This window comes from Notechis scutatus, chromosome 5 (genome assembly GCF_049901735.1).
Source record: "Notechis scutatus isolate UNSWTSFEM ecotype Mainland chromosome 5, rNotScu1.2, whole genome shotgun sequence".
Lineage (NCBI taxonomy): Eukaryota > Metazoa > Chordata > Lepidosauria > Squamata > Elapidae > Notechis > Notechis scutatus.
The window spans coordinates 18,312,141-18,328,136 of NC_142013.1; the positions used below are offsets into that span (position 1 = coordinate 18,312,141).

Sequence of the window (15,996 nt, forward strand, 5' to 3'; positions counted from 1 at the left end):
TAAGACTTACTCAAAAATTGTATTATACTCAAAGATACACTCGTATACACACACACGTACACACATATTAATGTGGTATTGCATTGCTTGGAATCCTAGGCTGGCATATTCTTTTTTTTTCTTTTACTGTATATTTGTTTATCATTATCTAATGATAATGCCTCCTAAACTATTTGCTATTGTTATTGTTTCCCATAGCCATTGGAAACATAGCCATTGGAAATAATCAACCAATGGAACAGCTTGCCTTCGGAAGTTGTGAGATCTTCATTACTGGAGGCTTTCAAGAAGAGACTGGACTGCCATTTATCAGAAATGGTGTAGGGTCTTCTGCTTGGGTGGGTGGTTGGACTAGATGACCTACAAGATCCCTTCCAGCTCTGTTTATCTAATGACAACATTGTTATTACACTGTTCTAATTGCTTTAGCCTCCCTAAACTATTTATACATAGGGTTCTCTGGGCCAACTACATACTGTATGGCTTACCTAGTTTAAAATATGCTATTAGCATTTTTATTTTAGAATTTTTAAATTTAAAGCATTTTAATTATTTTTGCAACTTCTCGTGGAAAATATAGTGATTTGGTTGTACAAGACAAAAGGAAGATAAGCAATTTCATGATTTCAAAAAGTGGATACAAGAGGGAATTAAAGTTTTTACATAGAGGAAAGACTTACAAACCTGTAAGATGCTGCAAAACAATGCAACAATAAAATACTGAAGGAGAATTTTGAAAAATGGGAATCGGAAAATAGTAGTCACAGTATCAACAATGTCAATAATGATGTCTATGTCCAAAAGATGCTACTGAAGAAAGAACAGATGTAGAACACATTTTATTGGATGAAAGCAAATGGTATTGAACGTGTTTACAACTGACAAGCCAAGAGAATGACTCACAAAAGGAAGTTTCACTTGATCTATAAAATAAAGTAGTTAAGGTTTTAAATTTTAAAAGGAAAAGACAAATGACAAACCAAGAGAGTAATCTGAATCATTTTTACTATTGGATTTTCCCATTGGATTGTTAAAGCCTTGGAGAATTTTGGCAATGGGACAAAGAAGAAACGAAGAGAAATCAAACCCTATGACAATATTTGTATGAACTACACATTAAGACTATTATAAGTAAAAGGCGAAAGATTTATATGATCTGAAGAGAAACTGGTTGCACTTCTGGTTGCAAGGCTTCGGCGGCGGCAGGAATCCGCTTCCCTGCGGGTCCCTGCTGCGCTTGCCGCTGAGGTACCCCCGATCCAACTGGATTTGGGGGTTGTCGCTGCCCCGAAGAAGCAGCGGAAGACAGAGGAGATCCGGGCAGGGGTCTGGGGATATCGCACCCACCTTCCTCAGCCGGCTAGACTCCTTTTTCCTGAGGTGGTGGAGCGGCTGTCAGAAATGGCAGCCATAAAGGAATCTTCAACTGGATAAGACTGTGCAGGAGGAAGACAGAAGGAGAAGTTTTCTTGGCTAAACCGGGACATTAAGTTACTTTTAAAACACCCTGGAAACCTGACTTTTGGATTGATATATGTGTTTCCAAAAAAAAGTTGCTACAGCGGTGAAAGTGCTGAAGGAAAGTTAACTCCCCTTCCTTACGGAGAAAGCAAATGAGCACAGAAAAACCTGCTTCTTTAAGGTAAAAACAAGCTCTTTGTTATAAGTGGGAAGGAGAGGATTAAAAAAAAATCTTTAAAAACTGATTGGAGGAGACGCTTTGAAGATTATAAGACCAACAACTAATTGCAATAAGGCTTTAAAATATATTTGGGATTTTGCCCCAGGAGGAAAAGTTGCAAAGAGAAGAAGAGGAAATAATCTCTGGCTGTTTGGATTGTTTGATAACTTTGACATTTGCAAATTACTTTAAGACTAAAAACATCTGGGTTGTTCTTAAAAATTTACAATGGCACCATCTGTGGATCAACTAAAAATGGAATATGAAAAATTAAGAGAACAAAGTGGCAAGAATTTATTGGGAGCTGTCTTCCACTTTTTAGAAATGGCGGTTTCTACGTACCAGCAAATACTTGAAGAAGAAGAAGAAGAAGAAGAAGAAGAAGAAGAAGAAGAAGAAGAAGAAGAAGAAGAAGAAGAAGAAGAAGAAGAAGAAGAAGAAGAAGAAGAAGAAGAAGAAGAAGAAGCCATTTTTAATGGACAAAAATGTTTGATTAAGAAAGAAAATAGGAAGAGAGGAAGGAAAAATGAGAATTTAAGATTCAATAAAACAACCAAGAAAAAGAAAAATAAGGTGAAAAAAAGATACAATGTTAGAAAGCAATTGAAAAGAGAATTACAACAGAGAGGGGAAGCTAAAAAGGTGGACGTTAGAAGAGGTGGGGGCAAAAGGATCAGACTGGAGAAGAAAGGGAGGGAAAAGGGGAAAAAAAGCCACGGTCTGAAACAAGATATCTTTTTTATAGATAAAGGATAAAGAATAGTGTATAATTTAAGAAAGATTCTGCAAGAGTACATAAGATAGTATTGTAGTATTTGCATTTGAAATAGTCTATTGGAATACTATAAGATTTAACAAAATATTAAAATATTAAAATGTTTTATAATGATAGATTTCAATATTTAATAAAATATTAAAGAGAATGTGTAAAATGATTAATGCTTAGTTATACTATTAAATAGAATTAGAATTAGAATGGAAATTATATACTTAACTATATTGTAAGTTTATTATTCTTTTTTCCCCCAAAATGCAACATGTAGAATGTACTAAGCAGAATCAGGATAGAAATTATGTATTATTTTAAGTGTTACTTTAGGGAAAGGCATCACACCTTAAAAGTGATTACAGGGGAAATTCTTTGCTAAAGAGAAGAGATAAATAGATGATTGGAAAAGAACGGACACAAGATACAAACATAATGATTTTGAAATAAGATGAAATAAACAAATTATAATTAAGAGAGTGAAAAGAAGGGAGAAGTTATATAGAAAATATAGAATGGTTAATAAGATATGAATGGTATATAAGGTGAGCATGAATTTGATTTAGGTCTGTAAAAAAAGATGTAACCCGGGGCTAAGCCACTTTTCAAAAGAAGTTTTATGTTTTATGTTTTGTGTTTTGGTTAGCTATGTTTTGATTGTGAATTAATAAAACCTTGGAGGAATAAAACTAAAGGGAGAGAAATTTGGAAAAGACATGTATAAATAATAATTAAGAAGGTTTTATCTTTTTATGTCTTGTTTTATGTTCTGTATTTTGTGTGTTTATGCTTGATGGAGAATTAATAAAACCTTGATAGAAAGAAATATAATTGAATAAAAGTGAAGGGAGAAACAATGAGAAATTTGGAAAAGATATATATGTGTTTAAATGGAAATGTGATAATGTGGAACTATGCTTTAAAAAATAATGCTTTATTTGCCTTGTTAAAACTTATAAGTAATTTTGAGAAAGGAGGTTTTATACTTTGATGTCTTATGTTCTGTTTGTTTTTAAAATCAATAAAAAATTGTTTAAAAAAAAAGACTATTATAAGTAAAAGAAATATAAAGTTGGTTTATTTGATCAAAAGTAAAACACATTTAAGGATAACAGATATGGGACAAGGAGATAAACATTTGTAATCTTAGAAGGGGTGAAGAGTTTACACTAAATCTGTTTATACGTGACAAAATTTGGACGTCACTTTATATATTTCTTTTTTCTTTAATATATTCTTACTTTTTTTTCTCTTTTTGTTACACTTTTTATTCCTTTCTATTCTCTCTTTCTTGCCTTAAACCATTAAGTTTAGTTTGTATCAGATTTTACTATTATAATCAAAATCCTTAATAAAAATTACATATATATCAAGAACTAAATGACATAACTTTCTATATAAAAGAAATATAAAAATCTAAATGAAATAAATATTAGTTGTGTCATAGAAGGGATGACAGCTCCACAGATGCACCTCTGACATTCCCTCAGGCACCACTACACTTTTCAAAAAAATATCCCAGAATTTGCAGTTCTCCTAAACTACTTTCTATTTTGATGACTGTCACAAATCAGTGAGCAGAACACAAGTAAGTCTTGTCACTCTCCTTTTCACGTATTTCAATGCTTCTCTTCATAAGGACAGATACACTTTCTAAATAAGTTTTCCATAATTCTCTCTGGCAGTCAGCACTGAGGGAATTCATAAATAGACATCCATTTAGCAATGTCCTTCAATGTTTGGTCCAATATATTCTTCCATTTATTAGATACGATGGTTTCAACTTAAAAATTTAAACAGTTCTTGTTTTCCATAATAACCAAGCAAATAGTGTTATATGTTACGTGATTATAGGACTTTTGCTGAAGATAGGCATTTCTTAACTCAAATTGTGATATTCTGATGATACATGTCTCTATACATTATTCATATTTTTCATTCCTGCCTAGCAACAGAAAATAATGAAACTCCAGATAATAAGATATGAAAAAGATAATATCTGACAGCCACTGCTATTTTGCATAATGTAACCCCACCCCACCCCCCAAAAAGCCACCACCACCCCCAAAAGTTCACAAACATTTTATTTCAGATACCATGATCTGCTCTCTTTTTAGTCACAACAGAAATGTAAAATTAAGGATGATAGAATTATGGATAAGCAACACTACTTACATTTAATTTCATTAGCTCCTACTGGTGGAGTGGCAAAAAAGGGACATCACAAAATAAACACAAACTGATAACATACAATTCTTATTCTATTTGCATGCTTCAATGCTACCCAAATCATCTGATAAGGCTGTAATCCAATACAGATTTAAGAATGAGCCATTTAACCCATTTGAAGCTTCATACTGAAATATCTAAGGCTGGGAGAATTATTGAATTTACAGCAGTGAATAAACTTTCCTTATCTTTTTCAACACAAGCTAAGCTTAAAATAACCTTGTTTTCTTTTAATAGCCTTGTTTTCATTTAATGCTATCTTGTGCAAATGAAATTCAGTACCTCATTTTAGATTTATTTCCCTTATTCAGGGGCGTAAATACTTGGCGTTCAAGGCTTGTGCTCATTAATTTTTGAATACATATTTGAATTTAATAAGAAGATATACAAACACCCCACTCACAAAACCACCTTGAGTAGGAAGTGAATTATTTTAGAGTTGTTTGCTGTTAATCTATGTAACTTGTTAACTATAAAAAGATAATAAACCATGAAGAATATATTTTATTTATTATTGTTTACATGTGCACAATATTAACATCTACTTAATATTAACATTAAAATATTAAAATTGGCATGGCCCTGTTCATACAAGACTTGCTTGATGAGCCAATGAGAAATGGTAACAGTCCATGAAACAATAGCATATATGCAATTCTGAGCTACCCAGTTTATCTACCCAACATTATTCTTTCACCAGGATTTGGTTCATGTTTCCAAAGAAAAGAAACTTCAACATTTCACTGGCTATATGGAAACAACCAGACTAGAGTAAAACCTTTTCATTTTCCTTTCCTGAATAACCTTCAAGAATAAATTTATCAGGCAAATCCAGCAATTATCTTGAGGTTACATCTGGACTGATTTAGGGTTAATATGAAGTGACTTAATCATTTCTGGTTCATGTTAGATAATTGCTTCTTGATTCCAAAGTATAGCAAATATATAGCTATTGATTGGAACACAAGTAATAAAGACTTACTCAACAACATACAAATCCACTATAAGACAAATATCAGTTTTCTCCAAATGTGTGCCCCCTTTTCCCTTCTCCAATATTTTAGAGCCAAATTTTAGAGTCATAACTGACATTATTCCCTATCAAATCATCAACAGCTAGCTAAGACATCTGGAAGTTCGAAGAATAGGATAGCAGATTGAAAATTGGTATCTGAAGGATACCAGGCAGGAGAAAACTGGCATTTTAGATGTACATTTATTATTTATTTATAAAGTTTATTGGTTGCCCATTTTACCATAGGGTAACATATCTATTGTATTATTTCTTATAAACTTTTCTTGGAGTCCATCTATCTCAGAATAAGAAAAATATAAACCTTTGATGTTTTCTTAATTTACTCTCATTTAAGCAACTGTTAGGAAGCACCAATGCATTTCTTGCCATAGCACATCATTATTTACTTCTTTCCAATGAACCATCTGTATCAGGGATGTCAAACTCAAGGCCCGGGACCTGAATCCAGCCTATGGGATGCTTAGATCTGGCCCGCGGGACTGCCCTAGAACCAGCGAAGGACTGGCCCATTGTGCCTTGGCCAGCAAAAATGGAGCCCGAACTTTGTTTTTGGCTGCGACTGCCTACTGCAACCCTCTGTCAGCAAAAACGGAGCTCAGGAGGGTCACACGCAGCCCTCCCAAGCTGTTTTCTGCTACGATGGCCTCCTGCAACCTTCTGCCAGTGAAAACAGAGTTTGGGAGGGCAGCAAGCACTCGGGTCACCACAAAGGGCCCCTGACGTGAGTGATGGCGAGATGACCATGCCCACCTGGCCATGCCCACCCAAGGTCAAACACAATCCTGATGCGGCCCTCTATGAAATTGAGTTTGACACCACTATCTATATCAAGCAGCCTTAGTATTATTATTTTCTTCAGTCAATTATTGCCACGCTGAGCACCTCCAACATCCCAAATTCTAGTTCTGGTGATAGAACCTTGGTCTTCTGAGATATATTAATAGCTTTGCCAATCGTATTAAGAATTATTTATCCATGTTATTCTTTCCAAGTATCACAACAATATCTTTACATACACCTAGCGTTATCGTACAAACAGAATCATTTAAAAGCACAAGAAAATATGTTTACAATTATATACTACAACAGACTTACAAGAAATGTAGAGTTCACCATTGAGTTATGGGTTAAGCCCCCAACTTATTCTTGGGACTTTATAGACAAAATGTATCTTGTTTAGCAAAAATACAGAAATGATTTCCATTATTCTCTTTGGAAGTGTTTTTTGACCTTCCTATTCTACCTTACAGCCCTGGATCTTCTTCAGGATTTGCCATTCAAGTTATGACCAGTTTTTTTTAGATTTGCCATGCTCAACCAAACACTGTCATCGAACTGGGATGTGACAGTTTATGAAATATTTTTTTTAAAATGGACTACTACTTTCTTTTGAAGCGCAGGTAGCGCTCTCAACCATTTGTTCAACTGCAACTGTTTGAAATGGGCGTTGGTAGAAGTTACCGTGAACGCCCTTTCTATCTATACTGCGAGAGAGCCAAGGATGGGTTGACTCCTTCCTATGACGTCATTTCGCTGAGTCTGTACTAAGATATAAAAGCCAGCCACCGGGAAGAGACCCCAGCTTTGGCGAAGATACCTGACAGACTGAAAGGTGTCTCTGAAAGCCCAAAATAAATACAGAAATATGTCTTACCCTCTCCGGATGAATCAAGGGAGGGGCTGGGCTCTCTCGCAGCAGAGATAGAAAGGGCGTTCACGGTAACTTCTACCAACGCCCATTCTCCTCCATGCTGCATCGAGAGCCCAGGATGGGACATACCAAAGCTTGCATGTCCATGGGTGGGTCCTCGTCCGGCTCATCACACCGACTGTGGAACCACTCGTTGAAGCACCCGTCTGCCAAAGGCTGCAGTCGCCGAGGCAAAAGCATCCAGACGGTAGTGTCTGATGAAAGGAGACGGGGATGTCCACGTGGCCGCACGACAAATCTCCTCCAAGGATGCTTGGGTCGCCCAGGCAGCATAAGTGGCCGCCCTTCTGGTAGGGTGCGCTGTCAGACCTCGGGGAACTGGAAGGGCCGCAGCTTTGTAGGCCTGCTCAATGCAAGACCTGACCCACCTGCTAATAGTAGGAGAAGAGGCCTTGTGCCCCAAGTGAGAAGGGAAAAAGGAAACAAACATGGCTTCCGACTTCCTGAAGGAGGAAGTGCACTTAATGTATATTCTAAGACCCCTTCTTACATCTAGCGTGTGCCACTGCCGCTCTAAGTCATGGTGCAGGAGATGACAGAAGTCAGGCAAAACAATGTCCTGGGACCTGTGAAACCAGGTGTTAACCTTCGGAATAAATGAGGGTCCAGACGAAGAACAACCCTATCATAGTGAAAGGAACAAAAAAGGTCCTATCTGATGGAAAGAGCAGCAAGCTCGGAAACCCTCCTGGCAGAAGTGATGGCAACAAGGAACACTACCTTCAGAGTCAGGAAACAGAGAGACACTGTTCTAAGGGGTTCAAAGGGGGACTTTGTAAGGGCATTAAGGACCATATGAAGGTCCCAGGAAGGATACCTGTGAACCACCGGAGGGTGCAGGTTGGAAGCCCCTTTCAAAAACCTCCTGACTGAAGTGTGATGGGATAAGGAAGGAAGCGAACCCCATGAAAGGACCGAGGAGAGGGCCGCAACCTGCCTGCGTAAGGTGTTGGGGGCCAAACCTTTCTCCAGTCCATGCTGAAGGAAGCTAAGAACTTCTGCCAACTGGGCTGAAGCAAGAGAAAAACCCTCCCTGAGGCACCATCGGGAAAAAGCCTTCCAGGTAGCATCATAGATGCACCTTGTAGAAGGTTTGCAAGATGCCAGGATAGTGAGCATGACACTTTCTGGAAGATCAGCCTCCTCTAGCCACTGCCGCTCAAGTGCCACATGGTCAGCTTGAACCACTGGGGCTCTGGGTGGAGCAGGGCCCCCTGGTGAAGGGAGATTAGATGAGCTGGGATCCTCCAAAGAGAAGCCACCGATAGGTTGACCAGGTCCGCAAACCAGGGCCTCCTTGGCCAATAGGGTGCCAGGAGGAGGAGCTCTGCTCGTTCCTCCAACATCTTCCGAATTACTGCCGGAATGATGTGAAGTGGGGGACCATCTGCACCGAAGAACATTGGTCCCCTCCGCTCCCTGGCAAGGAAACCTGGTGAAGAATCTGGTGACTTGGGCATTTTGAGGAGTGGAGAAGAGATCCACTTCCAGTGTTCCGAATCTGAGGGAAAGATCCCTGAATAGAGACGGAGGAATGGACCATTCTGCCTGGTCAACAAGGCTCCTGCTGAGCCAGTCGGCCTGGGAGTTGTCGACCCCGGAGATGTGGTCCGCCAAGATCGACAACAGGTGTTTCTCTGCCCATAACCCCAACCGTAGAGCCTCTCTCATGAGGGCTTTGGACCTCGTCCCCCACTTGCCGGTTGACATGAGTCTTTGCGGCCATGTTGTCCGTAAGGACTAGAACATGAGAGCCGGTCACTGATTGCCTGAAATGCTTGAAAGCCAGAAAAATGGCTCTGAGCTCTAGCCAATTTATGGGAAGGGTCTGCTCTGATCTGGACCAAACGCCCTGAGCTATCTGGCCCTGCATATGGGAACCCCAACCCAGGAGGCTGGCATCGGTGGTTATCACTAGCCTGTCTGGGTCCCTGAACAGGAGTCCCCTCCAGATTGACAGGGAATGCCACCAATTGAGAGATCTCTGGATTTGTGGCGGGAGAGGGACCTTGATGGATGAGTGGCTGGTTCCTGCTCGTTGGTAGGGAAGCAGGAACCAGTGGAGGGGTCGGGAGTGGAGCTGAGCCCACAGGACGATGCCAATACAGGAGACCATCTTCCCCAGAAGTTTGGACAGCAGCGACAGGGGGACAATTTGATGTTGTTGGATCTGGCTGATGATCTCTGCCAGGCTCTTTCCACGAGCTGGGGACAGGAAAACCTGGCATGACATGGTATTGATGACTACTCCCAAGTGTTGCAATTTGGTTGTGGGAGAGAGCTGGCTCTTTTTGGTGTTGATGGAAAATCCGTGGCTCTGGAGACATGACAGGGTAATTTGCAGATCCCGATGGGCCGCATGGATGGAAGAGGATAGAATCAAAATGTCGTCCAAGTAGCATTGGATCCTCACTGGAATAGAATGCAGAGATGCCATCAATGCTGCCAGAACCTTTGTGAACCTTGGAGCCAATGAGAGGACGAAGGGAAGTGCTCGATACTGGTAATGGGTATTCTGATAACAGAAATGGAGAAACTGGAGATCCCCAAATTGGGATGTGGAGGTAAGCCTCAGTGAGATCAATGGAAGAGAGGAGGTCGCCCTCCTGAACGCTCTCTAAAATAGAATGCAGAGTCTGCATTTTAAATCGCCTGTATCTTACAAATTGGTTGATAAATTTTAGATCAAGGATGGCTCGCCACCCCCCTGAGGCTTTGGGAACGATGAAAAGGCGAGAGTAAAGCCCACGTCCCCATTGATAGGGGGGAACAGGTTGAATAGCCCTGATTTCAAGAAGGTGCTGAATGGCCTGATTCGTGAGGGCTTGCATGGAAATGTCCTGAGAGACAGGACAGATCAAAAAAAATTTGGGTGGTGGTGGTGGTGAAGTCCAATTGTAACCCTGACCTAATAGTGCTGAGCACCCAGGCGTCCATCGCTGACTCCTCCCATTTGGAGGCAAAGAAGTCTAGGTGACTCCGATGGGTGGGGAGAATGAGGGTTTACTTAGAGCGACTGAAGGAACGACCCCCTTCCCCCCGAAAGGGCCGGTTACCAGTAGAAGGTTGTTGCCTGCCAGATGCTTCCGCAAACAATCAAGGACCAAGAATCCCACAGTTCAATTCTGAGCTTCATGTTATTTGCACTTATTCTTTCGCTTAACTGAATTCGAACATGTATTACAGTATATTGAAATTACTGTTCTTCTCTTTGATTGCTGCTAGTTTTAATTCCTCTCCTGCCTTACAATGGTTTCTACTTTTAAACAAACTGCATCCTTCAATCATTATACTCCTATATAAAGGGATAGATCAAAATGGCAATTGGTTAAATCTAACTTACATATGTTCCCTGGCTTCGTCTTTATTTGCTGTTTACATGATAACATAGAACAGGGGTGTCAAACTCGATTTCATTGAGGACTGCATCAGGGTTGTGTTTTACCTTGGGGGGCCAACTCAATGTCACTTGTGTCAGGAGCTCCTGTAGTGGCCTGAGCACTTTGCCAGAGAAAATGGGCTCACAAGCTCCATTTTTGGCTACAATGGCCTCCTGCAACCCTCTGCCAGTGCAAACAGAGCTCGGAAGAGCCACCAGCGGCCCTCCTGAGCTCCGTTTTCACTGGCAGAAGTACCGCGGGCCAGTCCTTCACTGTTTCCAGGGTGGCCCCGCGGGTCAGATCCAAGCAACCCATGAGCCGATCTGGCCTCCAGGCCTTGAGTTTGACACCCCTGACATAGAAGATTCAAACAACTGCTTAGAATGCTTAGGCTGGAAGAAAGAATGCAGAAGGCATCAGAGAAGGGAGAAAGCAAAAGCAGTCACAGGCTGGGTGTGATAGTTTCTCTGGGAAGGATGGGCAAAGGGAAGAAACAAGTCCTGGACTGCATAGAGCCAATCCTGGACTGCAACTATCTCCATATTCTCCTATCAGCCAAAAATTGAGAAATCCCTTCTGCTTGCAGAAATTGTAAATAAATTACTTCCTTCCTTTATTTCTACTTCTATCCCAAATGCTAACACATTTGAGGTACATGAGTGGGATTTGCATATAGAAATAGAAAAACAACTGTCAAAACTCTTATCTCCTGAAATAACAATTAAATTGAACTGTCAAATTCCCTTCTGGCTTCTCTTTCTAATTCATCTCATATATCCACAGATGACAAGGTAACTTGAAGCAGGACTGGGAGAAGATGTTTTCTCAAGGTGGCTCAACTGAATGTATGAATAAGTAGCGCTTTCTCACAGTCCAGACAGTTCCAATATGGAGCCTATGCTACTAAATGCCCATTATTCCTATTAAATCGTAATTCCATTTTTATAAAGATTCAAACTCATTTTACCTACTTACTGTGTTCTGAATAGGAGAGAAAAATGTAGTCTACAGACTTTATTAGCCATCATTTTTTCTGATTTTCATTATTAGTTTAGAAGACTGTATTACTATAATACTCTTGCTTCCTTTCACAGCACATCAGTCTTTTCTGAGGTATTTAAAGTTTTTGCTTTAGGTAAATCTCTAATATTTCAGCCTTACAGTATTCTCGTAACACATATGAAAATAGTTACTGGCGACCCTTATCTAATAAAGCAGAATTCCAAATTTTTCCCTTCAAAGTAACTATATTCTTCTATAACAAATTAAGTTTCAGGTCTGCTAATAATTTAGCAACAATCTTGTCATTATTCTTCAGTCACTTCTGATTATTTGTGATCAGATAACAGTTTGCAAGGATTTTCTGTCCATAATTGCTTCAAGTTTTTATAATCTCAAACTCATATCAGAAATACTGCTAAACTGTTTTGTTTTCCGACACCTTTTCTATTGTCTTTGATTTCCTCAAAAATTCTTCAAAAAGTCTACCTTTCTCATTACATATCAACATTATTTAAAATTTAGCTTTATTAGTACATCCAGTGAACTGTCTGGACTTCCCTCATATATTGAACTATTGATCCTTCAATATATTTTCTCCAGCTCCACAGTTCATTGACATTATCACCTGCAAAGGGTAGGACTGCTAAGTCTTTATCAGCAATCTTAGGATAGTGGAAGTTCTGTGCTATTGATTCACGTAGAGATTATTGTATGCATTAAAGAGTAATACAGCAGGCCTTCTCAGCTATAAGCGCCTCCATGCTATGAAACACACTTTCCCTAGAGGCATTCTTGGCTCCATCCTTGCTTTCCACAAGATTCTAAAAAATAGTTTTTTCCATCATACTTTTGGTCTGAGTTCATTGTCCGTAATCTTACTTTGGTTTGGAATCTTTATTTTTATACTTATTTTGTTGTCCTTACTTCTGCTTTTCGTGAACTGCCAGAATTCTTTGGGATTGGAGTGGTCTACAATAAATAAAACCACTGGTTTCACATTCCCAACTATAAGGATAGGAGCCATAAAATGCCCTCCAAAAGTTTCTAATTTGTAGAACTTTTCCCACTAGTGATGGGAAACCAACACACACAAAACCATTTCTTTGCATAAATAGTAATATTTTGCCAAAAATGAAAGGATAATACCCATTGGCAGCCTGAATTAATTAATCTCAAGTTTCCATGAGTGCATTCTTCTTTTTAGTTTTTAACAGAACCTCAAACTGATTTTTAGGCTAAACAATATTTGTGGGATAATCCTAAAGTACATTTCCTTATAAAATCCATTTAAAAAATAAAATAAAATAACGTGACACAGTTCTTGCAAACCAAGGCTGTGAAGTTTAAAACATAGGTTCTGGCTCCCCTAATTTTCAATCTTACCAAGAATCTTACAGCTTGTTACGTGGCTGTTAATAAAGAAGCTCGTCAATTCTGAATGTAATCATTTCTTTGGATCCTTTTCTATCTGAAGGCACAATCTGACTTGCAAATAACATGTATCTATATGTACATCAGAAGGGACTTCTTTCCCCTGGTTCTAAGACCACCAAGGAGTAAAAAAGGAAATTATTTACTGATTAATAATATTTTACCCTATGTAAGGTAGGTTGGGATAAGGCCGTGAGCCTTTTCTGCTGGCACCCGAGCCATCGCCCGGAACTGATTCACTGCGCATGCACACGTGCCCCCTGCCACACATGCGCGGGGGGAGATGCATGCATGGGAGACAAGTGCGCATGAGCAGGGGGTGGGCATGCACAGAGGCGCATGGCACAGGGTCACACATGCATGCAGAGGTGCACGGGGCGGGGGTCACACATGCATGTGCATGCATGGGGTGGGGATTGCACATGCATTGCATTATGGGTGCAGCATGCATGCACATGCACTTTCAGCATGTGACAACGAAAAGATTAGCCATCACGGGGATAAGTCATGTAATAACTATGTGTGGCCAACCACAAGGGTAGACTTGTATCTGAGTCCCTTTGCTCCCTGTGGAAACTTCTCATCCCGTACTACTGTTTTGTCTTACATGCAACTTAAAATGAACTATGGAATAAAAAGACCAGGTGTATGAAAAGGGGAAACATGATACTACGATAATCAATAAAGGAAAATATTTGTAGCTCAGGATTGAAATGATGGGTGCTCTCTGAGCTTGTTTTCTTCAGATGTTTCATTACCCAAACTAGGTAACATCATCAGTCCACAGAATAACAGAATTGGAAGGATCTTAGATGTGTTCTAATCCAACCCTCTACTCAAGCAGGAGACCCTATAGCATTCCAGGCAAGTGACTCTCCAGTCTCTTCATAAAAGCAATGGAGCACCCACAACTTCTGAAGGCAAGCCATTCCACTGATTGTTCTCACTGTTAAGAAATTTCTCCTTAGTTCTAGCTTCTTGCTTCTCTCCTTGATTAATTTCCATCCATTGCTTGTTTTGCCTTCTGATGCTTGACTCCATCTTTTTTGTCGCTGCCTCTCAAATATTGGAACATGTCACCCCTAGTCCTTCTTTTCACTAGATTAGACAGACCCAATTCCTGCAACTATTCTTCATATGTTTTAGCCTCCAGCCCCCTAATAATCTTTGTTGCTCTTTTCTAGTCTCTACATATTTTTATAACATGGTGACCAAAACTGGATGCAATATCCTAAGTGTGATCATACCAAGGCTTTATAAAGCAGTACCAGTACCTCACATGATCTTGATTCTACCACTCTGTTAATACAATTTAGGATTGTGTTGCCTTTTTTGGCTGCTGCCGCATACTACTGGCTCATATTTAAGTGATTGTCCACTAGGACTCCATGATCCCTGGTTTGGGTAATGAAACATCTGCAGAAAGCAAGGAGAAAACCAAGCTCAGAGAGCACCAAGGACCTCTCACCATGATAGCCTTACTCAGAAGGATTCAATGATGCATTAATACTTTGCCTACAGTTTAAAAGGGACTTTGTACAAGACTATTGCATAATTCTCTGATTTCCCAAGACATCCCAACAATCCAGTGAATTGTTGTAAATAAGACTGTTCAGGTATTCTCAGATGCAAAAATACTCCCTTATGAAGATAGGATTTAGACTTATATACCGCTTTATAGTGCTTTACAGCCCTCTCCAAGCAGCTTTACAGAGTCAGCATATTGCCCCCAACAATCTGGGTCTTCATTCTACCAACCTCAGAAGGATGGAGGGCTGAGTCAACTGAGAATCAGATAACAGTGGATTTATATTTTGATCACTTTACTTTGGACATCACTCAAGAGCAATTGGGTAAAAGGGGGGAGGTCTATATTAATAAATAGGCATTGCCTGGAGGAGGGAGTTCTCTGCCACTACCATCACCCCGGCTTCAAAACTGCCATTGACGGCCATTCATGGGAGCCTCTCTCCAAGAGCAATACGAGAGATGGCTTCATTGGTAAAACTACATTTCCTGGAAAACGACATAAAGAAGGCCAGTTATTAAATCGGGCGACTAATCCGGCCTAAGGCGCAGTCCTTCAAAACGAAAGGTTTTCATTTATTTATTTTTTTATGGCGACGTCTCCAAGTCTAGAACCAAGGGAGTCTAGACGGGAGGGCTCGGTCATAAACGAGACAGCAGGGAAGGCGAGTCCCAAATTCCGGAGTTTGGTTTTAAAGATCAGAGACGCGCGACTTCCCCCAAGAAAGCAAACGGCCCCGGACGCGGAGCCAAAAGCCGAGCCGGTGGGTCACCTGCTGCAGCAGCGCCTCGCGCTGGCGACGCTTCTCTTCCTTACGCGCCGCTAAGACCCGCTCGCTTTCAAATCCGGACGCCATGATTGTTTCGGGGGCTGCCGTAAAGGAAACCGGCTAGCGCGCCTGCGCAACTCGCAGTCGTCAAGATCTGGAACTCATTTCATGTCTCCGTTTCCGCGCATGCGTAGACGGAGTCATCAGGACCCTTAAGTAGTTGGGTGGTACTTTCTCGCCTTCTTGGCAGCTGCGGAGAATAGAATAGTTGCTACGGTCTTCTGAAGCCTCTCCTTTGGTTCATTCATATTTATAGTGACTTGATGTATTCCGGTCGTCCGTAATGTACTGTAGGAAGTATGGAAGTGGTTATACTGTTCAGGCAATATGGGACATATGACTTAGTGGGGCAGCCTTTTAAAGCAGAGTAGAAGTCGAAGTGGAAGCAGAAATGGGGAGTGGA

At 40.3% G+C, this 15,996-nt stretch overlaps 1 protein-coding gene across 1 annotated transcript in view; it reads right to left on the reverse strand.

The window, feature by feature from the left end:
- CWF19L2 (CWF19 like cell cycle control factor 2) overlaps positions 1–15,657 on the reverse strand; it is a 92,543-nt gene extending 76,886 nt beyond the window's left edge. Inside the window, exon 1 of the mRNA XM_087966218.1 lies at positions 15,537–15,657. Within this exon, the coding sequence (XP_087822344.1) occupies positions 15,537–15,620 (84 nt within the window). The 5' untranslated portion in view covers positions 15,621–15,657. The remainder of the gene's footprint in view (positions 1–15,536) is intronic.
- Between the last annotated feature and the right edge of the window lie 339 nt (positions 15,658–15,996).